This window comes from Trachemys scripta, chromosome 1 (assembly GCF_013100865.1).
Source record: "Trachemys scripta elegans isolate TJP31775 chromosome 1, CAS_Tse_1.0, whole genome shotgun sequence".
NCBI lineage: Eukaryota > Metazoa > Chordata > Testudines > Emydidae > Trachemys > Trachemys scripta.
In genome coordinates this window covers 65,773,324-65,800,478 of record NC_048298.1, presented here as the reverse complement: position 1 = coordinate 65,800,478, position 27,155 = coordinate 65,773,324, and the positions used below count along the sequence as shown (strand labels likewise).

At 39.2% G+C, this 27,155-nt stretch overlaps 1 protein-coding gene across 2 annotated transcripts in view; it reads right to left on the bottom strand.

Annotated features, from left to right (window-relative positions):
* The window catches only part of TRHDE (thyrotropin releasing hormone degrading enzyme), a 302,627-nt gene that overhangs the window by 86,151 nt on the left and 189,321 nt on the right, over positions 1-27,155 (bottom strand). For both annotated transcript variants that reach the window (XR_004645855.1, XM_034771582.1), the window contains exons 7-9: positions 24,046-24,111; positions 7,507-7,572; positions 5,524-5,711 (exon numbers count right to left, since the gene is read on the bottom strand). Coding sequence is in view for 1 of the 2 variants with exons in the window: in XM_034771582.1 (XP_034627473.1) it covers positions 5,524-5,711; positions 7,507-7,572; positions 24,046-24,111 (320 nt within the window). In the remaining variant the exon portion in view is untranslated. The remainder of the gene's footprint in view (positions 1-5,523; positions 5,712-7,506; positions 7,573-24,045; positions 24,112-27,155) is intronic.

Here is a 27,155-nt window from a genome sequence, read left to right as displayed (position 1 = left end):
GTTGAGAGGAGGTTCAATGGGAAATAAATCCCCCAATCAACCATACAGCTTGAAGTGGAGTGGCTACTAAGACACTCTCTAGTCCACATAGGGCATATGTGGTATTAGATCTCTGAATCTGCACAGTGTTGGGTCTGTTATCACATCCCTAACCAGGCCAGGCCACTAACCTTCCCCCAGCATCCCCACAGAGGCACCATGGAGCCAAACTTTGCAGCCTATATGGAGTGTAGAGTCCCCCTGTGTGACATGCATCCTTCCCCACAGCCAGTGGGACCATGGTGGTTTTACTATGTTTAGGACCTTCTATATTCTTTTGAGGAGGTAAGAAGCATTTCCCCTTCCCATAATGTATGATGAAACAATAAATATGAACTATCAAAATGGTGCCCAGGCTGCAGAAAACACTGTACATTTGCACAGTGACACCAGGAACTCCCACTGGGACCTGAACTGTGGCTGAATAGTTCCTGGCCCTTCATCTCAGTCAGAAAGTAGCAAATATATATTTTTAAATGTAAAGAAGTTATTTCTCTATTTTTAAAGAGACGAATTCTGTGTATTTTCAGAAGAAAAAAATCTCTCCATATCTGAGAGCTTCATGTTTGTGCCTCCCCTTCAATATAGAACCAAAATGGTTTATCGATTTCATCAGAATTGATTAGTTCATTTTCTAGACAGCAGATTATTTTTCATATTTTTGTGAATCATTACTGTACTGATGAATTATTCTAGATGTCTTTTCAGTGCCTTGAAATTATGGTTCTCTCTGTCATGAGGAAAACCCACTGAACCCTGTCATATGGAGTATCTCCTCATTTTGTGCAGTCCTGTAATGCCAGGACATGTTCTGTTCTCGGATATGCAGATATGACTCTGAGTCAACGGAAGTTTTGTGTACTTATTCAAGGGCAGAATCTGCCCTGTGCACATAAAGTAGGAGTTACGGACTTTTCCTGGGATAGCTTCAAATTAGAACATTATCTGTCATTATGGGTCTGACCAAACCCCATTGAAATCAATAGACTCCCATTGACTTCAATGGACTTTGACTGGGGCCTTGTATACTGTGGCATTCCCCCGGACCAGGAGTCTGTCATTTCTTATTTTCTCTCAATATTTCCCACATAAAATATCTTCCGGGGCTAGGTGTCCAGTAAAATCAATGTTCATTTGGGCATAGAAACAGGATTGTGTGAATTCTGTAGTGTTTATGCACAGTGATAGTGTTTAAAATTGCGTAAGTCAAATTGTATGCACACAAAGAAGTCACATGTTGAATATCTGGCCCTTAAAACACAACTTTCCCCCCCCTTCTAATTATAGTATATATGTGGAGTCTTGTGTTAGACTATGAAAAAAAAATATATACACTCTACTTCTTATCTACAACAAAAATTTAAAAATGCTCATCTGTATTGGATTAGGCAGCACTCAGAGAAAACCACTTCCAGGGGTATCAAGAGTATTCACTTTGGCATTTAGTCCCCTGGAAACGCTGCTTGTTGCTTTGTATTGTCCTGCATATATTTTTAGAGAAAAAAAAATTAAGTGTGGTGTTTTATACTGCATCTTAAATAGTTAATTATGACACAAGTGCTTTGGCATAGAGAGCAGAACAGACATTTTTACAAAACTGTGGTTCTTAAATATTTCAGCTCTCTCTTTTATTTATCAAAATACATCTGGCCAGACCTATTCTAAAATGAGTCTTTTTAAAGCAAAGGAGAGTCAATGGACCTAGAGCTGGGCCCCAACCAGAGATCTTAACCTCCCAGAGCTTTAGAGAAGTGTGGCTAGCCTTTATCTTCATAAGCAGCTGCTGAAAATTCTTGGGTGAGGGAGAGTGTGCTGAGCCCACCCCACACTCACCCTGCAGCGGGGCTCCTGTCCCATGTGGCTGGGACTGGCTCCCTGTTGTGGCCTGTTGACTCTTAATGCTCACAAATTCAAACCTGCCACAGCATCACCTGACGTGTGCATCCATGCACAGATGGGCCCTCCCTTGCAATGTCTCACCCACTCTACCTCCGGTACCACCAGATGTGGGGCCTCAGGATCCCCCCCTCTTCCTGGGACTCTCCTTTCCCACCCCAATCACCTCAGCATCCCTCCTTCCACCAGGACCCTCCCCTTAAATTACTTCAGGATCTCCCTCCTTCCCCACACAATCACTTCAGGACAACCTCCCCTATCCTGAGGGTCCTCTCCCCCACCTCCTGTCCCAGTGCTCTCTGCCAGGACTGAGGAATCTAGCTCCATCTGCTGGGAATCCAGCCCAGAGGCTGGGCCCTCCCCCTACATTGCCCCGTTCCCTTCTTTGCCCTGGCGCCACCCGCCAGAAATGGAGATGGGGGGCTGAGTCCCCTCTAGCCCTAGCTGCCCGCCACCTATGCTTATCTCTATACTATGCTGAATCAAAGCCCCGGACCTGGATTCCCAAAGACTAATACTCTAAGGCCATGTCTAAACTACAGCCGCTGTAGTGGCACAGCTACAGCACTGCAGCTATGCTGTTGTAGTGCAGACGCTTCCTACATCTATGGAAATGGTTTCCATCAAAGTAGTTAATCCACCTCTCCAAGAGAGGTGGCTTGGTGGCACCATGTGATCAAGTGGGGCCAACAAAGCCTGGCAAAAATCTGGGGGCAAGTGACCCCACATGTCACTTCTGGCTTCTGCCCAGCGGGGGGGGGTGTCTGGGGGCTTCAGCTTCAGCCCCACGGGGCGCGCCTGCTGGGGCTTGGGGTTTCAGATCAGCAGGGCACGCTTGCTGGGGGTCAGGGCTTCAGCGCCCTGGCTCTCAAACTTTTGAAGATTGTCATATGCGGCTCAGACGGTTAGTAAGTTTGACCACCCCTAGTACAGAAGGACATGTAAAAGACACACAAATGATGTTTCCATCAGGCCATGATGGTCAGTGTGTAGTATTACAATTAATTAAATGATCAGTGATATAAAACTCTGGACACTAATGTATAACCAACCTATGTGACTTTAATATTGTTCGGAAGAAGATGAGTTTGAAAGACTAATGGAATATGTATGTGTCCCTTTCACTTAATTTTTATGGGCCCATTTTCTTTGTGACTTAGACTTCATGTCAATAGGATTTGCACATAATTTTAACTGAAAAGTGGCAGGACGTGGCTCTGCCATCAAACTGATTGACCTAGGTATTTTCAGCAATAACATTTTTCACTTTGCAATAGGCTTCTTCCCCATTTGTGCTTAAGGGGATGAGAAGGTGGAGCAGAAGAAAGGGAAAAAATGGAACGGGGCAAAAAAGAAATAAAAAAGAGGATCCAAACATCAAGTACTTACTCACCACAGAGCCTATTCTCTCAGGGGAGAGGCAAGGAGGTGTAAAGAGGGTTAGTGCACTAGCCTTTCACCTTCAGCAATTTGAGTTCAAGTCTGAATTTAGGTCACAAATGAAAGTAAAGTAAGTGTATTAATGGTCTAATTTTAACCCTCAGCTATCCACATCCACACAAAATCACTGCGTGGCTGGTAGCCTTTGCTCATAGACTGGAGTAGCAGAGTTACTGCAAATTAAGACTGAGATGCATTGACAAACATGTATGGGGAAGTTTGCACAATGCTTTCAGTACTATACTTGTTTTACGTTATCTAAACACTATTAGACATTGTTTTCATGAGTAATAAAATTCACTCACATTATCTGCGGATGTATATACACACACACGTATACATGTATAAATACATACATAATTATATATATAGATTTCCATGACACAAAAACCACTACACAAATAAATATGATATATAGGTAAAGGCCATGTCTAGGCTACTGGCTAAATTGATATCACAGCAATCAATGCAGTGGTGTCAATTTAGTGGGTCTGGTGAAGACATGCTAAGTTGATGGGAGAGTGCTCTCCCATAGCCAGTGAAACAACAATTGACTATGTACCATATTTAAGTATGAGTTCTACAACATCCATGGCACATGAAACAATGGAGAATAAATTTACAGTATTTTTTTTAATGAACTCCCTAACAGGAATATTGTTCCATAAAACCCAAACATGTCAAGTGAATATCTGCACCTAATTTTACCTTTTGATGACTTCTATTGTCCTCCCTGTGACAAGTCAAGATTCAGAGAGTGACCTTTGTGCATTCAACCAGAGGAGGTGAAGACAGCAGCTTTTAGACTAAATGGCAGTCCTATAGACATCAACCCTAGCAGATAGTTTTCAGTTTGCTTTCAACCTGATCAGACGGGTCCTGGCCCCAGCAAAGCAACCTTAAAGATGCCTTAATTAGGAAATGTCTGGAAATCCTGGGGTGGTATAAAGCCAGCATAGCCAGCTTAACTTCAGCCCCCTTTGGCATTAACAGTGCAAGGAGTGTCTTGGAACTAGCTTGGATCAGGGAGGAGACTTTCTGGGAAGTATGATGCAAACCACTGGGGGTGGGGCCAGAGAGCTAAGTGCTCTACCAATCCCAGCTGAAAGACCAATCCCTAAGGGACTGTTCTAGCTATCATAAGTTACAGCAGCTATGTGGCTGCTCTAACTTGCCCTGAGGTCTAGTTTGCGTCCAAGATCAGGGGAGGCACAAAAATTACTTTGGGCATCTCTAGACAACCCACTAGTGCATGGCAAGCTGGAGTGTAAATATACAGTATGTTAGTGTGCCACACACTTCCATGTGGAACCTGCTACTGCACACTGAATGTTCCCTGGTGCACACTGACCTACTCCCATTTAAGAAAGGAATAGATCAAAGCACCCTAGGGAACTTTTACTGAATAGCAGCAGGGTCCACACAGACAATTAGGGTGTAGCAGGCTACTGCACTATAGATTTACTCCCCAGCTTGCCGTGCACCAACTGTTCATCTACACAAGCCCTTAGAGTCAACTATGCCTTCCCCTCACCTAGTATGCTGACAGTAAGCTCTGTATTTTGTTAAAAAATAGCCAGTATCTGTGTTTTAAGCACTTCCAAAGGCTTCTCCTTTTTCAAGGGCTACCATATGAGATGTTCATCTTTAGTTGTCTAGTCTTTCCTTAACACATGACCAGACTATCGGGAGCTTCAGAACAAGCTGATGTAAGCTGTTGTAAGACTGCTGATTAAAATTTTCAGTCAAAATAAGAGAATACCCCTACTGATATTTGAAAGCCACTCTGAAGTATGCAATATCAGAAGACTCTAGCCACATGCTGGTGCATTTCACTGAGTGCTACAAAACCAAAAGAAGAGGCCAAGGAATATATGTGTACCCTAGATTGAAAAAAGCCAGAGAGAGCACTAAAGATGCAAATGTGCAAATAAAAAGCGTTCTTTTGTTGTTTATTATGCTAATATAATTCTAATCTTTTTTACAAGAATAATCTTTAATAAAATTAAAATGTTAGGGCCATATTATGCCATTGATTCTAGGCAAAGCTAAGTGACTTTGGCAGGGACTTCTGATTTAAAATACTGGCCTGAAGCAGCTAAACAACTACAACTTTTAGTAGGAATATTTATTGAAAAATACATGTACCTGTTGTTTCCAAGGTCAGGATCCCTGGTTTTAGCATCAATGTCATAAATAAAGTGCTCTTGGGATATTACTACAATATTGTCTGCAGTTTCATTTCTCATGATGGTGATAACGGGGTAACCCATCTGTAGTGTCCATTGATCCATTACCTCTTGGATATTTACAAATTTTCCAACCTTTTTTAGAGCCTTCCAAAAAAAAAAAAAAAAAAAAAAAGTTTTGGTTTAGTATATTGATGCAATACTAGTATCTAACACATAATACCATTTACTTTTTAAACTAGAGGACCATTAATTGTCTAGCTGTTTAAATAGGAATTAAGCATCTATACGCATAGGCGCTTTCCACTCATAAATACAGGATATAAATGGTTTAAAAAAAAATCGATCGAGGAGAAGCCTTCTTTCTAGGTAAGAGTTAGACATTTGATCTTGCATATCAAAATAAAGCAGCTTTAACAACTGAAAGCGATAAATATTCATGTGGCAAGCTAGAAAATGCAAACACAGTGACGGGGTGGGATATTCAAAAGCACTTAGGTGACTTAGAAGCACAAGTTCCAATGACCCCTAAGTCATTCAGGCACTTCTGAAAATCCCACCCAACCCTAAAAGGAGTGAAACTTCAGACCTCCTTCCCCACATTTCCTGCATTCACAAAGACTGTGGATGGCCATATGCAAATGATTTCCATGATCAGAAAAGGCTAAAAAAGGAGCTTGATACACCGATGAAGATTTTCTCTTGAGATTATGGATTTTGGGTGCCCATCTTGAGACACTTTAAAAGGGTCTGATTTTAGAAAGTGCTGAACATCTCTCCTCTGAAAATCACGCCCCTTTAAGGTGTCTCACACTAGCCATCCAAAATTACCACTCACTGGAAAATCTGGATTCTTATGTCCAAAGCTAAGCTGTGCACATGCAGACCTTTCCCAACCCACTGTATAAATCTTGCCTTATTCTAGTTTAATACAGAAACGATAGAAAAAATACAGTTTTAAATAAGTGGAATTAAATTGGGTGGGATTTCAGCTGGAATACAGTAAACCTGACAAAAATGGGAGACTTGCACCTCATGGGAAGAGAGACTGCAAGCAAGTGAAGGATGGACAGAGACAGCTTTCTCTGCAACCAAGGAATGCCTCGAACTTCCTGCCAATGCTGGAACAGAGACTGAGTGACCTCTAGTGAATCCAAGCAAATCCCAGGAAGAATCCCTTGGAACTCAGTCTGCATGTGAGACATCTCGAGAATGTAAAGGATGACAACAGATATGCTGATAGGTAGGGGAACATGGAATTTTAATTCCCACCATTAACAGGTTTGACATATCCAATGTGACAGTAGTTGCTTATGGCCAAGAATGCAGTCACAATCCTGTGCCTGTACATTTGCTGTGAGTTCTGCTGTTCTTTGACTAGAATGCACTTTTGAGTGCAAATCACTGAGAATTTGCCCCAAAGGCTTTAACATAAGGAAAGGAAAGGAAAAAGTAAGAAACTGTACAGAAGAAGCAAGGGTAGCTTTCAGAATCCTTGTAACCCACCTGCAGCTGGTCTAAGGACATCAAATAATAACAGATGACACCAGAAAATACAATGCCCAGCTTTAAGCCTTTACAAGGTCTGTCCTTCAGACAAATCATGAATATTTACATATCAAAAGCCTATTCAATATAAATGCCAAAGCACAGCATTTTCCTGCTCTTTCCTACTTACAGACCTTATCCTGCTCCCACTGAAGTTAATGAGAGCAGGCCTTCCCTTTATTTGGTGTCAGTGATATAACACAAACAACTGAAAACATGTTTTTTTAGGTTGTCGCTTTCTGTGAACCCAAACGGTACGTCTTAGCATTAGTTTTTAAACGTGCTCTTGGGCTTAGGTATTTTAGTATACACTATTCTCTTCCAACCTCGGCCTAAAAACACCACTATGGCTTCCTGCTTTTCTCTCAGTGTATTAGGCTATATTGCACTTTACCTCTGACAGGGTATTCCAGAGATCATTTCTGGCTGCATTGCCATACTTGTGAATTGTCAAATAGTCCTACAAAAAATAAAACAAAAATACAAATCAGAAGTTACTGTATACAGGCCAAATAATTACAGCTGTGAATCACTGCTAGTATAAGTTAAATTACATAAATGTTTTCGTTTGCTGGAAATCTAGCAATATACAATATGCTCATCCTCAGGGAGTCAATAAACATTTTCTTGAGACAGCTTACAATATATTAAAAATAGAAGATTAAATAAATTCCAACGGAAAAACAAACCAACAAACAAATTTCCTAGTAAGTTCCCATACAGCATTCAGAGTTTTACCTTTTCTAAGTAATTCATCAAGATTAGTATTTCCTATTTACTTTTTAAACATTTGTATAGTCTCAGCATCTGTTTCCAGGCAATTCATGGCAATGAAAGAGGCAAATTTCTAAAATAAAGCTCTACTGTTTATTTTAGCAGGTCATTCTGTGGCTAATGTCAAGGACCCACACACTCTGATGACAGCTAGATCTGTTATAAAATATTTAACCAAGAAATAGCCCATCGGAGCCATTTCCTCATATCTAGTGGGGTCTCGTGGACAGGTGTTTTTCCTTACGATTAAATGCAGAAATAGATAATATTGTCAACGCAGGCTCTAGCATGCTATCCTAAAAAGCCTTGACACCATGGGAAGCAACAGAAAATGTGCACATTACATAAAAGGGGTGCTTATAGTGGAAGAATATGTGTTTGTGAGCACGTGATCTGAGAATACCTGATAGGGCAGTAAACTGAAGTTTTCTGTTTTTTTCAGCCACAGTTGCAGTGACTCATTATCCATGTTTCCCCTTCAGTAACAAAAAGGCCAAAAAGTAGGAAGAACCATCCTCCCAAAGGAATGAGGACTAGCCCATAACAGCTCTTCAGTCCCAAGCCTCTGCATAGGAGAGGCTGCCAAATATAAAAATGATGTGTGCTTGAGTCAGAGGTATACCCTACAGGCTCTTACCAAATAAAGGTAATTTCCCATATTAATTTTAAAATATATTTCTGGGTTAGGCCTGGACCTTCCTGGTACAAAATGTTTTCATTTGTATCTGCTAAGCTCTAGGCTACCCTATCAGATTCATGCCTTACTATCTGCCTACAGAATACATAGACAATCACAGATTTGAAATTCAGAAATTATTATTGGAACAATCTAAGTCTTTTGCACTTGGATTGGGAGAATAAAGCAAGAAAAACCTTATAAAATCAAAGGGTTCCCTGCATTAGAATTTCCATCATCTACACTTTATACAATGGTAGGAGACAAACCCTAATTTACAGCACAATGATAAAACTGAGGAAATTTTGCTGACTGTGTTATCTGTGCTTTGTGTGAAGTACGATACTATGGGAATAATTAGTGTTTGGAAAGCAAATTTCCTGATGTACAAATTGTAGCACCTGTGACAGATTTAGCTTTTGTCAGCCAACTCATATTACAACAAGCAGCAACTCCCATTTAATCACAGGCTAAAAAAGCTAAATGAGAACACTGACTCAGTTAACTGCAGTGCATAGTCTTAACAATGTCATGAAAATAACGATTGGAAAAAGACAACATTATAGAGGCTTCACCAATATATTGTGCTTCTATTTTGTCTAAAAATATAGTCTTCTAAGACAGTTAAATATCCAACAGCATCCAAAGCTAATCAGGTTGCATTGTAAATTAAAAAACTAAAACAGGTATACAAAAAAGTCAGAGTAGATAAATAAACAACAAATATACACTAGAGTGGTGCCAGGGTTTTTGCCGCCCTAGGCGGCAGCGCTCCTCCTCTGAGCATTCGGTGGCAGGGGTCCTTCCGCTCCACGTCTTCGGGGCACTTCGGCGGCGGGTCCCGGAGCAAGTGAAGGACCTGCTGCCGAAATTCCGCCGAAGACCCGGAGCGGAAGGACCCCCCCCGGCCGAATTTCCCCCGAGGACGGCAAAATGCCGCCTCTCAAATCCTGCCACCCTAGACGACCGCCTAGGGTTGCCTAGTGGAAGCGCCGGCCCTGAATATACATGCACATTTTAAGTGGTGCTAGACAATACAGTATCCATGAATTCTTCTGTTATTTGTTTACAGGGTTTGTATGTAATACAATAAGGCAGTGAAACAGTTTGAGAATTTACTCAACAGAGCCAAATAATTTTGTTTAACAGTCTATGACCAGACATCACATTTGGCTTGAATTTTATATTTAGAAAGAGTGGAAAGAGAGGCAAGTGCTTTTATCCTCTTCCTCTGGCTTTTGCCTCACAATATGCAGGTTGATTGGTTTGGACAGACCTCTCCATTTCCAGTTCAATATTTATTATTTTGATTAAACATTTTATTGGGTGAAGAAAAGCAAAAAGGAAAAGGAAAGAGACTACAAAGGTAAGTACAGTATAAAACTATATTAATCACCTGATACAATACTATTTTACATTTTTTTTTCATTGCTTTAGAGCTAAATTGAGGCTTTGATTACAGCTCTGAGCAAGGATTGGTATATAAGCAGTATGACTCCAGAAGCAGCCGTGAGAGGCCCTGCACCTCAGAGATATACCTTTGAGTGATCATTTCGTTCCTGCTTGCCCCTGACTCTGGTGAGGGGAGAGAGGAAGAATGCTGGCTTATACCAACAGTAATTACAACCCCTACCTTCCAGCTAAACTGCACTGGCTAAGGAGTAGCGAGATATAGGCCAAGGCTCTGTCCTCTCCCCCACCCACCTGCTCTGTGGAGAGATCAAACAGGCACCCAGTATCTGCTTACTCCTGCATACCCACACCCAAGGTCTTGGTCGCTCATGAGGGGGTATAAGGTATTCATTGTTCTCTGGTGTGGGTATATAAGCCACAATCTGGTCCTTATACTGTAAGAAAAAGATCCAAATCAGAAAGCAAAGAGAAACAAGTAATAGAAAAAGAGAAGCAAATCACAGAAAACAAGGGACAGATGACAGCCAAAATATGGCAGCCCAGATCTAAGCTGCACTCAGCACAGTTCAGAAGGGGAGGTGCTAAAGAGGCGATAAGCTACTTTCTCTCACAGACACATTCCTGTGACTATCCTGCTGCCACCAGGCTGGTCCCTGACACAAAGTTGAATAGTCTATCACCTAAAAAACATGTCCCAACACCTTGAGATTGTTGGGGGTATAGGGATACCTTAACCATGCCCACAACTCTCAGACACACCCCCAGTGCCAGGTGGTAGGAGAGAGTTACACAGAAGCCTTTGGGCCAGCCTTATACCCATGAGGTTTCCTCTACACAGTGGAAATCCACTCCTAGTCAGTTTAGATGGTTTTAATCCTGATTTTCACCATGGGAGCTGTGCAAAGAAGACTCGAGATGGCCAAAGACCTTGCCCAACATGCCATACAATGAAATACCAAACAAAAGCAAAAAACTGACATTGATTTTTTTTTTTTTTTTTTTGCAGAGCTTTACCTCTAACTCTCTTCTGAAATTAGTCTGTCCTCAACATCGTCCCATTATAACTTTTTAATATGCAGCTACTCCTTGCAGGACTGAAGGATTATAATAATGAAATATAATATATCTGTGTTACTAAAAACTAAACATAATCGATCATTGCTTGTAGTATGTAAGTTTTTGTTTCAGCTGGGTCTGTTTGGAAAAAGAATATTATTGTAATCATTCAAATATCCAAAAGAAACCAAAGATTAATCATATTAAAGGAACAAGCTGAAACAATTACCACACAAGCAGGTAAAATCTTGCAAAACAAGAAGTAAACAGTAATTCTAATGTTTTGTCAAATAATAGACTCAGTCTCTAAAGAAAATTGTAAGGCTTAAATGGTTTGGAAACTATGTTATCACCTTAATATTGAAGCAAGTGGCTTGAATATTAGAAGATGAAGAAAGCACAGTAAAAAGTGCTAAAAGATTTTGACAGATATTTGTAGTAACAGCATTATTGATTAAATTTACAGGCCATTTATTGTGTTAGTTTTTAAAAAAGCAGGTTACTAGTATTAAAGAAGGGATATAGGGAAAGCAGTGGATGTGATATATCTTGACTTTAGCAAAGCTTTTGATATGGTCTCCCACAGTATTCTTTCCAGCAAGTTAAAAAAGTATGGATTGGATGACTGGACTATAAGGTGGATAGAAACTGGCTATTGTTGGGCTCAACGGATACTGATCAATGGCTCGATGTCTAGTTGGCAGCCGGTATCAAGCAGAGTGCCACAGGGGTCAGTCCTCAGGCCAGTTTTGTTCAACATCTTTATTAATGATCTGGATGATGGATTAATTGCATTTTCAGCAAGTTCGCAGATGACACTAAGCTGTGGGGAGAGGTAGATATGCCGGAGGGTAGGGATAGGGTCCAGAGTGACCCAGAAAAATTGGAGGATTGGGCCAAAAGAAATCTGATGAGGTTCAACAAGGACAAGTGCAGAGTCCTGCACTTAGGACAGAAGAATCCCATGCACTGCTACAGACTGAGGACCGACTGGCTAAGTGGCAGTTCTGCAGAAAGGGACTTGGGGATTACAGTGGACAAGAAGCTGGATATGAGTTAGCAATGTGCCTTGTTGCCAAGAAGGACAATGGCATATTGGGCTGTATTAGTAGGAGCATTGCTGGCAGATCGAGGGAAGTGATTATTCCCCTCTATTTGGCACTGGTGAGGCCACACCTGGAGTATTGTGTCCAGTTTTGGTCCCTCCACTACAGAAGGGATGTGGACAAATTGGAGAGAGTCCAGCAGAGGGCAACAAAAATTATTAGGGGGCTGGGGCACATTACTTACGAGGAGAGGCTGAGGGAACTGGGGTTATTTAGTCTGCAGAAGAGAAGAGTGAGGGGGAATTTGATAGCAGTCTTCAACTACCTGAAGGGGGATTCCAAAGAGGATGGAGCTAGGCTGTTCTCAGTGGTGGCAGATGACAGAACAAGAAGAAATGGTCTCAACTTGCAGTGGGGGTGGTCTAGGTTGGATATTAGGACACACTATTTCAGTAGGAGGGTGGTGAAGCACTTGAATGGGTTACGTAGAGAGGTGGTGGAATTTCCATCCTTAGAGGTTTTTAAGGCCCGGATTGACAAAACTCTGTCTGGGATGATTTAGTTGGCATTGGCCCTGCTTTGAGAAGGGGACTGGACTGGACCTCCTGAGGTCTCTTCCAACCCTAATATTCTATGATTTTATAAGGGCTTTATCCCATCGCAATCCTAGCTTTCTCAGTATTGCTAAGGCATTGAGCCCTTTCAGTTAGGAAAAATTGAACTAGTTCTATCATTCAGGAATGATAACACTTATAACTAATAAAAGATGGTGACTGATAGATACCTGGAGGTGGAAATAATATAAAAGGGGGAAAAGATCATGTGTATCTTTCTCTCAAAAGAGAGGTCGGATCTACAGTTGGGAACTGAAACAGAGATACAAGTTAAATTCTGCTCTTAGTTTTATTTGTCAAGTTGATTGACATAAATGAAGTTACTCCAGATTTACACAGATGTAACTGAGATTGCAATCTGATATACTGTCTACAAGCTGAGTAACTCCACTTTTTCCACTTGGTTTCCTAAGAACAGCTGGAAATCTACAATACAAGAGGAGTTAGAAAGGAGAATAACATACATTCAAGATGGTCATAAAATGATTTCAGAATCAGATTTCAGTACAGTAACATTAATCTGAAAGCAGTCCATTTATTCGCCACCATAGTCCTGGATTCATGCTCACTCCCCCACCTCTGTCCATGTCTTTGAGTCATACTCCTGCCCCATCCCCACCCTGAGCCTTGGATTTGCTCCTGTTGCACAACTACCTGTAGACTGATTATGCAATTGTCACACCTGCTTAATCTCTGACTTTAAGTAGAAAAAGTCTCTAGAACTCTAGCTCTCAAGATTAATAAGTACCATTCTGCAGGGAGTCCAGGAATGATTAGTAAACTTCACATCTGGCCATCCAACACATTCTAATGGAATGCTGACTCTGGTGGCACACCACCTTCTTATTTTTGCCTCCTTGAGACTACTAGCATTAAAGTTGTTACCTCAGGTTATCTTGACACCACCTGACACTCAAAGTAAAAGGTCTGGACAAGGGGTCAGGCTCTGTACATGGCTTTGACTGAGTGTGACAGTTGAAAGTGACTGAGAATCAGTGATGGAGCATTGACAATGGTACTACACAAAAGCTTAAGATTTTTTAAAAGAGAGGAGGTCAAGATCAGTGAGTGCAGAAACTAGAGTATACAAGTGGGTCTGAGATATTTTTATATGTGAGAGATTGTACAAAAAAAATAAACCCTGGAGGATGATGAATAAACCTGCAGAGAGGAGAGAACTGTTAGCATTAGTACCGGGGTCAGTCAAACTGCAGAGCTACCCCAACAGTGAGAGAAAACCATGGTCAGACCAGTTAGCAAAGAGAAAGACAGCACTGCAGAACCAGCTCAAAGAAAGTTGGAAAATAGCATTCAGATCATCTAAACGGATCAGCCACTTCACTTTTAGTATCGGTTTTATTTGGGGCTACCTGAATATTGTTTCCAGTGAGTCTTGTTGGAAAATACCAGCCTGAGCAATATCAAATCCATAGATTACACGTTAATATTCATGAACAAATGTTACCAGAAGGAACAAAAATGGTGTTATCCTTGACACACTGTAATTTGCTGCTACATTAAAATGCATTCAGTATTTAGTTACTGGCCTGTCACTAAGGCAAAAATAATTATCCAATAAACAACCCATGAAATATCATCCCACAAAAATGTCCTTAAAACTTAGTGCTAGCACGCCCCTGGGATACAAGCTATAGTAGAACCTCAGAGTTATGAACATCAGAGTTATGAACTGACCAGTCAACCACACACCTTATTTGGAACCGGAAGTACACACAATCAGTCAGCAGCAGAGACATAAAAAAAAAAAAAGCGAATACAGTACAGTACTCTGTTAAACGTAAACTACTAAAAAAAATAAAGGGAAAGCAGCATTTTTTTCTGCATAGTAAAGTTTTAAAGCTGTATTAAGTCAATGTTCAGTTGTAAACTTTTGAAAAAACAACCATAATGTTTTGTTCAGAGTTACAGACATTTCAAAGTTATGAACAGCCTCCATTCCCGAGCTGTTCGTAACTCTGAAGTTCTACTGTATTATTGATACTATCACAGGTGAATTCTTTGTATAGGCAAATTCTTCTGTGGGATCCTGACCCTCTGTTAGCACTGTAGAAGAGACATGATTAAGAATAGCATTACAGTGATGACTTAATGCAATAGCACCTGCTAAAAGAAAGAAGAGCAGTGAGTCACACTTCGGGAGGAAAAGCTCATTTTAGAGTTTTTCATTTCTTTCCAAGTATGTTTCTAAAATTCACTGAAAAAGGTGCTGAAATCTCCACCTTTTCATAGCAATGGTTGCCTGCTCTTCTACCTTGTCAATCTTTTCTGACCCTGCATGGTAACCCTTTGGGGGGGTGGGGGCAACCAGTGATCATGGTGATCCATCCCTCTCTGAGCAGAAAAAGCTAGGAGAGGTGAGTTGGTGATGGTGTCAAAACGGTGACAAAAGCACCATGATGCTAGTGCTGAGCGGCAGATAAATGTGTTACCAATGTATCAGACTTTTGCGTAAAAGAGTTGTAATTGACAGGTGAACCTCAAAGTACAGAAGCTAGGATAAGCACCCAACAGGTTGATTATCTGAAACATATCCAAACCTTTTTAGTTTGGATATCTCAACAGATCAGTCTCATTTGCAAGATTACTTAGTTTCAACAAGATGAGAAATACCACGAGAATAATTTCTTTCAGGATATTGCTTTATTTCTAATGCTGGCCATGGTGAAAACCAGAAAGAGCAGTTTTTCACAATTTAAATTTTCATTAACAGTGTTGCTCCAGGTTTATATTGGTGCAATTATCAGAATATGACCCTAAAATCGTAATACCCAATGACAAGAACATTTGTCCTAATAATTTAATGTATAAACCAGTTGTACAGGAGGGTTAATATCACAATTTTGACTGGGATTGAGATGGTTAATGTATAATTTTTATGCTTTTTAATGTAGTTTTCCTTAAGAAAATCCTGTTAGGGCCTGATACTTCCTTGGATTAAGCTTGTGCACTTCTATTCTTTCATTTGACACATACTCTAAGCCTTGCTTAATTAATATTAATTAACTAATGCTTATATATCACTTTGAACACGCAAATCATATAGAAGTGCTAAGGACTATTATATCTTCTCTCTATGCCTCTCATAATTGTACAGATATAAGTGAAGTCATCTGCTCAATCAGTGCCAAATAACAGTTTCTTTGGCCAACGTTTTTAAAAATGATTAGTCATTCTGATTGACTCAGCACTTTCTGAAAAACAGAAAGTTTCTCAGACCAGACACCCAAAACCACTAGTAATTTTTAAAAATCTTGGCCCTAATTTTTTTAATAACTAATATTTTCAAGTATAATTTTAAATGTTCTACAAAATACTGTACCTCCTCTATTAGGATATCATCTCTTTAAACCAGGTTTCTACCTCTTCCAACAGTGGCAGAACATTTTCAATAATACCCAAACAAGTTCAATTTTCCACTAGCTGTACGGAGGTTACCACAAGATTGGGCTTTAACCTGTCAGTTTTATTTATTTAATTATGTAATTAATTTATTAATTGATTTAAAGTGCCCATCAATCAGTAACTTCTTTAGTTTACTTTCAGAATCAAAGAAGAAAACACAAGTGTCGAACAGAATTTAAACAAGGTTTGAAAGGCATGATCATATCTCAGCTGCATCACACAAGTGTTCATGTCAACTGCTGTCCTGCCTTCTCTTCAGGCCAGTTCCTCGTAGGTGTAATAGTGATATTCAGTCGATGAAGCCAATGGAGCTAAACCAATCTACACCAGCTGGGGATCCATCCCTTTATTTTTAAAGGAAATATTTATATTTGTTTCCTATATTACAGTGATATAATGCTTGTAATTATCAGCAATCAGAAAACATCCACTGTCATCATGTCATATCTGCAATTAAATCATTATATTGAAACAACAAGCTATAACTACTAATCATAAAGAGTGATACTGGAACATTACATGGAAATAAATCTTAATTCTCGCTTGAGCTAACACTACTGTATAAACCAGCATAATTATAGTATTTTTACTTTGCCCCTTTTCTGAGTTATCCACAAATACTTCCATATATTATGGAAAAACTCAGATCTGCGATGCTAACATTTCTGGAGCTATGTGAATCAATGGGAGTTTTACTATTGATTTAAATGGGAATAGAATTAAGCAAATGGTGAGTGTTTCTGAAAGATTTCCCTCCCTGCCGCCCCAGTGTCTCAAGTACAATAGGCACTTGATGGAACATAAAAAGACAGGAGCCCTACACACCTTACCATCTAAGTTTAGGCGTAATAAGAGATGGTAACAGAAAAGGGTAGGAAAGGGAGAAAAAGTGTTATAATTAATACTATGGGATTCTCTGTTTTTCTATATATGCATCTTGTTAGCAAAGAAAAGGGACTGGACTTCAACCAATGACTGGTGTATATCAGGAGTAATTCCATTCAAGCCAATATAGTTAAACCATTGTGACTCCAAAATGAGAGAAGAATCAGGCTCCTAAACTTTGCATCATACAGGATATATAATTTGTGAAGCCCTGGAATTGTGATAAATTAAATCTCATGTAAACAGGCATATTTAAACTGGACAGATTCAAACCTTGTTCCCAAGCAGGTGCCCAGTGTCATAATACTTTTACACGTGTCCTGCCTGACAGGTGATTCTGGTTAAAAAGACCAGAATGGCTATACGCAGAGGGTTCTATCTCTTACAAAAGTCTAACCTCCCCTACTAGCTAATAATATGTAAAGGAGGACCTATTCTGGAACATGACAAAGGCAATTGCAGTGTGGGGGCAAAACAATCTGCATAAGAAATCAACAGGGAACTATTAGAAGGATGGCAGAGTTATTGCTTATAAACAGTCTGATGGTGGCTGTTATGCAGTAAGACACCTGCTAGCACATTAAGCTTTGCTTTAAGGAAAAAACGTATTTGATGTATTATTCGGTAGTGATGCTAAACAACTGAACTAAGGACAAGCCCCACAGAAATAAAGTATTGTTCGAAATTGAAGTGTAATATTTTACTGAATTTGTACATTAATTTTAGCTTTTTTGTTTTAATACATTCTAAAAGGAACAAAAATATTGTTCAGTAAGTATTTTTAAAATCCACACAAAAAAAGGGAATGTCTTCCTGAGGTATTTGAATGGCCCTTGTTAATTGAGACAGTCTCAGCTGATCACAACTCTTCATTAATCAGTGTCAAGGATAACTACTAACGCAGACAATTGCTCCGCTGTTCCTTTTCTATAACATTCTTTCTACAGAAACCCCAGGAAAGAAACAATGTAACAATACTGTTCAGTATAACAATCTCAGCAGAAATCACCTGAGATAATTCACCAAGAACATAATTTCTGTGTCACTACTGTATCTAGAAAATAACATCCTGGCAGATCTTTAAAATAAGAATGAATAGATGAGAAGATCATCAACTGTGAAGCTTCAACCATGTTTATCAGCTGTTTGTGATTTCCTGTCAATCTACCTAACATTTCTTCTCAGCGCTGAAGACTGTCATACACTAAAACTTCAAATACTGTTGCAAAATTTGGCCAAAGACTCAGAATAATATCTTTTCTTTACACTGGATATTTCTATTTGTGCACAACTAATTTTGTTTGTCTGTTTGCACTAAACCATTCTTTCCACCACTATCATAGAAAACAGGATTCTACAGCAAAAAAAAAAAAAAAACAATATTGATATATTTCCTTTCTCAGGCTTTATGCCAATAGACTCATTGCTTTGATTTACATCAACAAATTCGCTCATAGTAATTTTTTGAAAACACATTTAGTTGTGGAATTACAGTGGCTGCCATTAAAAAGATTGTCAAAAGATACAATAGAGTTACAATTTATATCTTATTATTGCTATGAGGAAAATGGTGGTATATCAGATTCTAATGTGTGGTAATAGTTGGTGAACTTTGACTATTTAAGATAAACAACTGAATCTTCAGGAAAATGGTATTTAACAAGAGCTCAAGTGAAGTCTTGTTTTGTTCGGTATGGATCCAGCTTCTTTTTGAATTTTCCTCATTGGTCTGCATGGAAATGAAATTGCTTGTTCTGGTTTTAAGCGTGTACTATCTAACAAGGACTTACAAGTAGCCCAATTCTGAAATCTTTGTGCTTGTAAAATCCCCATTAATTTCTTAGAAGCCAGTGGACATTCTGATTGTACAATGATTGTAGGATCAGGCATAAAATGTGTACTTTTCTATACTGTGTAGATTTCATTGTGCTGGTTCATAGGAACAGGGATGAGATTGCTACTGAGCCCACATAAGGAAAAAATATAATTTTATTTGGAAAGAAAACAAATATAACTTTACTGTATCTTAAAATAGCTAATGACCCAGCTGATGTTAGCTGAGGATTCATATCTATAGATCTTTCTCTTAATAATTCCCATAATAAAATTGTAGGAGAAAATCATAATAAATGGGCTTCACATGCAACAAAATATGAGAATGAAAGTCACTGAATGCACATCAAAAGGATACATATGTACTACATGCCATATCACTGAAGCTAACATCATTGAAAAGGGAAGACTGGGACTGGTTGGGCAAGGAGATTGGAAGCGATGAGACTGAGGCAAGGAGCCAGGGAGGGAGTAGTGGGAGATTGAGATTGGAGGCCAAGGAAGGGAGGCAGACAGGGCCCAGGAACCTGTAATGGGGAAGGAAGAGCGAGATCAGAAAAGGAGCTGGGGGTGGAGGGAACTGGGATTGGCTGGGCAAGGAGACTGCAACTTGGGTGAAAAGCTGAGACTGGGACTGGAACGAAGACTGGGATGGGAAAAAACAGAACTGGGACAGGGACAGCTTGGAGAGGACAGGCGAGAAGGGGTCAAGCTTTGAGGGACTGGCACTGGCAAGAAGAGTCTGTGCTCACTAGAGCATGCTCTCCTGGGACCACACATTGAACAATGAGGATAAAACAAAATATTGAATAAATGCTCATTACGGGTGAACTGAATGACACAGGGGCCCTATGGAGAAAAAAGTAAGTGATCACATGTATTATGCAACATTAATTATATGCAAAAGGGGACCAAGTTACGATTGCATAGAAAATCTTAATTTTGGCATTTCCTAACTTTTGAGTGCTTGACTTTGCAACCTTAGTAATGTTCTTTAACAAATATTTTGTGTTTGTAATATGTAGATACATTCTGATCCAAAGCCCACTGGAGTCAATGGAAAGACTCTCATTGACTTCAATGGCCTCTGAATAGGCCAATAATATGCTACACATTTTTATATTTTATAGGAAAAAATATTAAAACAATAGTGTTTTATACAAGTCTTTCAAGACTGTATTTTTGCTCACTTACTTAACTCTTAAGAAAAAAATACAAGTCCCTTTAAAGAAAAACTTTAGAGGTGAATTCATTTAATTAGAATAATCTCAACATCAAGAGTGACAGATAGTGAGAATATTAGAATTGGAGAGAGGTCAGAGAAGGCAGAAGGTGCTGGCACTCTTGTTGACATTATTGTTCCCACATGATCTCGGACATGCAGTGGCAGTGGGTCAGCTCCAGAAGATGTTTTTTTGTCTTGCTTTTAACGTTAACAGATGAAAGTGTAGAACACATGGATAAGGAAAGGTGAATCTACTCCTTCTAGACTCTTGAATGGAGGTTATAAACAAGTCAGATAATAGTGTACAGCATAATGATTTATTTGAAATTTAGGAAGACTTTGACAGAGTTCCACATGCCAGATTGTTGCATAATTTAAGAGCCACAATAATTCAGCATGGAACACAGGAATGCATAATTGTTTAAAGAGCTGTGAATAAGTACTGCAGATGAAAGGAGCTTGGTCCAAATGGCAACTTTTATGGTAGTGAAAAATACCCTATATTCCACATTTCCCTAGACTGCTCTTCTAAAAGGTTGGCCTATCAGTTTCAATATAGTGACCACTCAGCACCAAGTCATTACATGCCTATCCAAAGGACCGTACAAAAGGTCTTCTCCCAGATATACCGTGTACAATTTAATGTACATAAGGTGATAATTTATCATAGAGCCTGAGGTTCCTACAGTAAACTAATCCAAACTGCTGATGATGCACTCAATCAGAGTGAGTGATGAACACAAACACAGCAGCAAGTGAAGTTCAAAAGGATACAGATTTGTATGATCAATGAGCTGCCAGATGACAAATGAAATGTAATGTTGAAATAATCAAACCAAGTATAAAATAAATATGAATGAACTAGCACACAAGAGCCTCATAAGGGAGCTTGAGATGCCAGTGGATGCCTCTTTGAACACAACACTAGACCTCCGAACTACTGTGTTTACTATCCACATTTAACATGAGAAGTCACTGATAACACAGAAAGGTGTTCTAGGCTTGTAGCAATAAACCTTTCCAATAAATGAAATTCAGTAATACAAAATCATATAAACAACACATCTATTCCAAGTACTCGCATACGAAACAACATTTACAGATAAAATCCCACCCAAAATCTAAACTTATATTACAAGTTACTGTCCTCGGTGGTGACTGAATGCTGAAACTAACTCAACAAATCCAACTCCACAAGCTTATGCAGTTCAGAAACATTATCAGAGAGAGTGATGCTGACCAAGCCTCTCCACTGTCTGGTAGTCATAGTGGCGAACTAATAGCCTTTCAAGACCGAGAAAAGGTATCACCACTTATTAGTGAGGGTTGCTACCATTCAGTGCCCATGCATAGCCTCAACTTACATTGATGCTAGAGCACAACAACCTTGCCGGCATGAAAGGACATTCAACATCAGGTCATTTGTGGGAAAGGAGCCAGTACATGCCTCATCTCACTGAAAAGTGACCCCTCTGAGTAATATAGGAGTGGCATTGCTTTATGGATAATTCTTATCTGATGAAAGCTCAAAAGTGGGGGTCTTTAAGAAGTGTGGGAAAAAATAACGGGACTCTCAAGACTTCCAAAGAGACAGAGAACTCCACTAGGGAAGAAAGTGGTTTTATTAAATGATGTTAGGTACTTAAATAACAGCTTTGTTTTTCTAGCACCCCCAAGTTCACATTCACAGTTTTTAATCTCAGTTATTCATCACATCTGATATAAATATGTTTGTGGGGGTTTTGTATATGGGGTGCTATAATATGAAAATATTGAGAAGTTGACAAAATTAAGTCTCTATTATAAAAATGTGTTTGAAAATCTCACAAAATTAAAAACAGTGCATATCTTTTGAAGCTTTACAGAATAATATATTTTCATTCTATTGTTTCCTGATTAAAATTTCATCATGGAGGTCCAACATTATAATTCAATGGCCTTTCACAAGCATATCTGATGAAACAGGCCAGTTACTCGTGATAGGTTCAAACCAATGTATGCTGTGAAAATCAGTACTTCATACTGTAATTCCGCCTGCTCTCTATCCCCTCACAAATAGTTTGCTGGATACCAGGGTCATATAGCTCTCTATGCTATGGCAGTTGCTTTAGTGTGCATTCATTGTTCATATGTATCTAACAAAAAGCCCATTCTTTAGTCTTTATCATCTTTTTTTCTAATTCATTTTAGCAAAATCAATTGCTTTTTTGATAAGTAAAGGATTTTTGTTGAGGTATTATGAGAAAGAAAACACATACCTGGTGATGGTATGCAATTATGATAAGAAAAAATAAAGGGATAAGGAGAAAATAAAGGAGCTAGCCTGGCCCTTCCCTCTCCGTACCCCCCAGTGCTTGTTACCATCATCACTGAGTAATACCTTGATTTCAATGGCAATACATTCACAGTAAATGGTTAATCAATTTGATTTATGTTGCATGGACTGTTGTGATACTAAAGCTTTTTACATTCTTCATCATTACTACATTATTCTCCATCATGGATGCCAAGGTAACATTTTTTGACAATGCATCGCCAAAGTTTAAAACTTTAGTTCTGGAGATGTTTGAGTGGAGAAAACTTTCTGCATGGGCAGGCTTCGATGGGGAATATTTTCAATTACAAATTTTAAGTGTCAAGAGTCTAGCACTTTAAACTTCTATATTAACAGGGAAAAATTTCTGGGTGAATTCCTTGCTCCTTTGGGACAATGGCAAAAGTTCCAATGACTTTAATAGGGTGAGGATTTCGCCCTTTATGTGCACAAGTTTGTGCCTGGAAACCCTTCCAGATGAAGGCCTATTGTCTGGGGTAGAAGATAAGGCCAGTGACCTGAAAAGAGCCTTCTGGCTCCCGTGACCCAGTTATCTTCCAAAGCTTGATTGATCAAAGTCCTGCAAACTTTCTAGAAAAGCGACATTTCCTCAATGGGATTCTTTTCATTGTATATCACATTAAATACATATTTATATGACATAACCCGTGTATTTATTTAACTTTTATTTTATATTTTATCTTTCAATCCATTTTGGTTAGAGGTAGAATTACTGTGTTAAAATATGACCTGATCCCATATGTAGTTTATTTAAATTTCAAAATGAAAAGCTTACTAAGAACAGATAAGATTGATTGCTCTTTCCATCTTAGCATAATTGTATTTCAGGTGAACATCAATTTACTTTAAAGGACATTTCTAAGTAGCAGACTGCATCATACATAATTCATCAATCACAGTTGCCTGTAACATGATTTACTTAAACAGATTTCTTAACAGATTTCTTATTACTTAAACAGAAATAAAGGGAGTTGATTTTTTTTATGTTTGGTTTGTTTTAAAATGGTTTACGAAATATAACGGGATTCTGAATTACTCCTGAAAAAGTTCATCCTTGGTAACCAGCACAGTGAATTTCTCTCTCTCTTTGAACAGAAGTGTTATTTCTTTAAACCTCTTTTAAAAGGCAGAGGGAGTTTTCAAAATATAATTAAGGCAAAGAGCACTCCATGTTCATCAAAGGTAAAAGTAAAACTCCAGGGTTTTGATGGGGCAGGGGGAAGTATTTATCTGTAAAATATGATTAGCTTCGCAGCCACATATTTTCTAGTGAGATTGACATAGTTCATTTTTATTTTATATTAAAATGTAAATGTAATTGAAGCAAAGTGGCTTTTGCCTCAGCAAGCTCTTTCAGTGATGGATAATCAAGTTCTTACATATCTGAAAATGATTTCCACTTGGTGATGTATACCAAATGAAAGTGAAACTGTGTGGCACTTGACACACTGAGAATTCTTTCATTTGCTGGAGTGATGGCTCTGATGTTATACAAACTAATGCTTCCTATCAAATTTAGTTTCAGGGACATAATGATGCCACAATCATTGAGAACTTTAAAAAGAGAAACACTGGCACAAATACTTGCTTAAAAACAAACAAAAAATAGCCAAAGGTTACAGATACACATAAAAAAGAATGCTTTCTACTTACTTGTAAGCCCATCTGAAATACAGAGTGACCCATAAAATTAGCCAACATTCGAATTAAAGCTGCACCCTATGGGAGACAACAGAGAAAACTAAGTTATTGGGCTGCTTCTTCCAAATCAGTGATATAAATTATGATGAAATATTCAATTTAATCTATTATTATCCTATTTTAAAAATATATTTATTTAATGATGATGTTTAAATGTACAAGAAAAGTGTTACTAAGTACTTGATCAATAGAATCTTAAAAATTTCTACACACACACACACACACACACACACACACACACACACACACACACANCACACACACACACACACACACACACACACACACACACACACACACACACACACACACACCTCTGCTGGTTGGAAGGAAGGAAGAAAGGAGAGGAAAGTTCATGCAACTGCCAGACAGAGGAAATCGTGATTTGGAAGGGGATTGTTACTATTAATTACCCATATGCATATAGCAAACGAGGCTGAAAGCTATAAAGCACATCATTTCCGCAGCTGGAGCAGTATCTACTTACACATCTCAAGCACAGACATACAAATGTACATTCTGCTGTCCATTATACCGTTACAATCATGTGAAGTCTCATAGACTCATAGATTTTAAGGCCAGAAGGGACCATTGTGATTATCTAGTCTGACCTCTTGCACATTGTAGGCCACAGAACCTAATTCACCCCCTCCTCTAGTAGCACTGTAACCTTTGGCTGAGTTACTGAAGTCCTCAAATCATGATTTAAAGACTTCAAAAGTTACAGGGAATCCAATATTTACTCTAGTTTAAGCCAGCAAGTGACCCAGGCCTCATGCTGCAAAGGAAGATGAAAACCCCCTAAGGTCTCTGCCAATCTGACCTGGAGGAAAATTCCTTCCTGATCCCAACTACGGCAACCAGTTGAACCCTGAGCATGTCAGCAAATCCCACCAGCCAGACACTTGGGAAAGAATTTTCTGTAGTAACTCATCGCTCCTCATCGCTCATCATCCCATCCCCTTCATAAACTTATAAAACTCAGGTTTGAAGCGAGTTAGGTTTTTTGCCCCACTGCTCCCATTGGGAGGCTGTTCCAGAACTTCACTACTCCAATGATTAGAAATCTTCATCTAATTTTAAGCCTAAACTTGTTGATGACCAGTTTATATCCATTTGTTCTTGTGTCAACATTGGCACTTAACTTAAATAACTCCTCTCCCTCCCTGATATTTATCCTTCTGATGTATTTACAGAAAGCGATCGTATCTCCCCTCAGCCTTCTTTTGGTTAGGCTAAACAAGCCAAACTCCTTGAGTATCCTCTCGTAAGGTAGGTATTCCATTCCTCTGATCATCCTAGTAGCCTTCTCTGCACCTGCTCCAATTTGAATTAATCTTTCTTAAACATCGGAGAGCATAATTGCGCACGGTATTCCAGAAAAATCCAACCAAACTCTACAAGGATTTCCAACCTCCTTTTTGCAGACCTAGAAGACTAGACCACAGTTGCTGCATATTCTTCCTCTTCACTGATGCCTTGTTTCCAGCAGAAATACCTTTGCAGTTATCTGATGGATTTGGCTATAGTATCTCATTTTGCTGTTCAATTTCAGGAGAACCTTCAGCCTTCTAACGCTGCAACTCAAAATACTGTATATAGTGCTGATCACTGTACCACAGGGAGAATACTCTTGACTTGGAGAAATAGCTCAAAAATGATATTAGATTTCAACAAATAAGTTACAAAGGAAGGCTCAGGAAGTTGAATTAGTTCTCACTGAAAAAGAGAAAAAAATCATAGATTCATAGATGTGCAGAGTTGTGCATTTAGTCTGACCTCCTGCTTAATACAGTCCATAGAACTCGCACCCAGTAATTTCAGCATCAAGGCCACAGCTTCCACAGCTTTTAGAAAGCCTTGATTTAAAGACTTTCAAGAATCTACCACAACCAGGGTAAGTAAAAATCAATGATTTCAAAAATACAGATGGTGAGAATTAAAAAGAATGAGTTGATTAAGTAACTGAAGGGAGAAAAAGTAGAAATGAATATAAGAGATACCTGGAATTGTTTCTAAGAAGAAGTGGATGGTTGATGAATTAAAAACCAACAGTTGTATTAGGTTATATTTCTTATTAATTATTATAATTATTTGTTTTATTGTAGTGCCCAATCTCAGTTAGGAGCCCACTATGTATGGAACTATACAAACACATAGTAAGAGATAGTTCCGGCCCTGAAGAGTTTACACTCTAAACAGACAAGACAAGAGGGTGGGAGGAAGGACGCATTATTATCCCCATTTTACAAATGGCAACTGATCCACCAAAAAAGTAAGTAACTCAGACAAGCTCACACAGAGAATCAGTAGAAGAGCCAGGAATGGATCCCAGATCTTCATCCAGCCCCTTAATGACAAGGCCATGCTTCCTCTTGTTACATGTCCTTCCCTCTCTATATAGTAAGATTCCGGGATTGTCACACTCCGTGTGTCACTCTGAAGCCTACTGCATCTGTAGAGTCAGTGAGAAGCAATGGAAACAGCTACAGACATGGCTGAGAGCTTTTTTTGTTCAGAATATCACCAGGTTCCATCATCACTGGGATTTCCTGTCTGTTACCATCCAATTTTTAAGTTCTCAGCAATTTTGCTGTTATGAATTACACCCGGCTGGTGTTCAGCTACAAGAAGTGATGTATCTATGCCACACCAAGAGTCCTAGACCATTGTGATACCACAGGTAACAGCCAATCTCCACTCTGACTCTAAAGCTAATGGTGGGGAAAGGAAGGATATGAGGGGGAGGGAGAAGGGGGTACACAGAGAACCCCCAGAGCAGGGGGAAAATGGGAGACCCTGTTCTGGTGGGAAAGGAGGAATGTGAATTATACTGAGTGTATAATTTTCACTTCCCCTCATTCCAGCAAGCAATGAACTGGACAGTGGATCTACACAGATTTGTACCTTCTGCGAACTCCTGTAATCCAGACCTAGACCTCCCTGCAAGTCCGTAAATCAGAGACACAGATGATTGAATCCATGCTACTGGACAGGACTCTCTTTGGAACCTGCCAGCATTACCCTTTGAATGACCTGACAGACTCACAGGCACTGTGCTC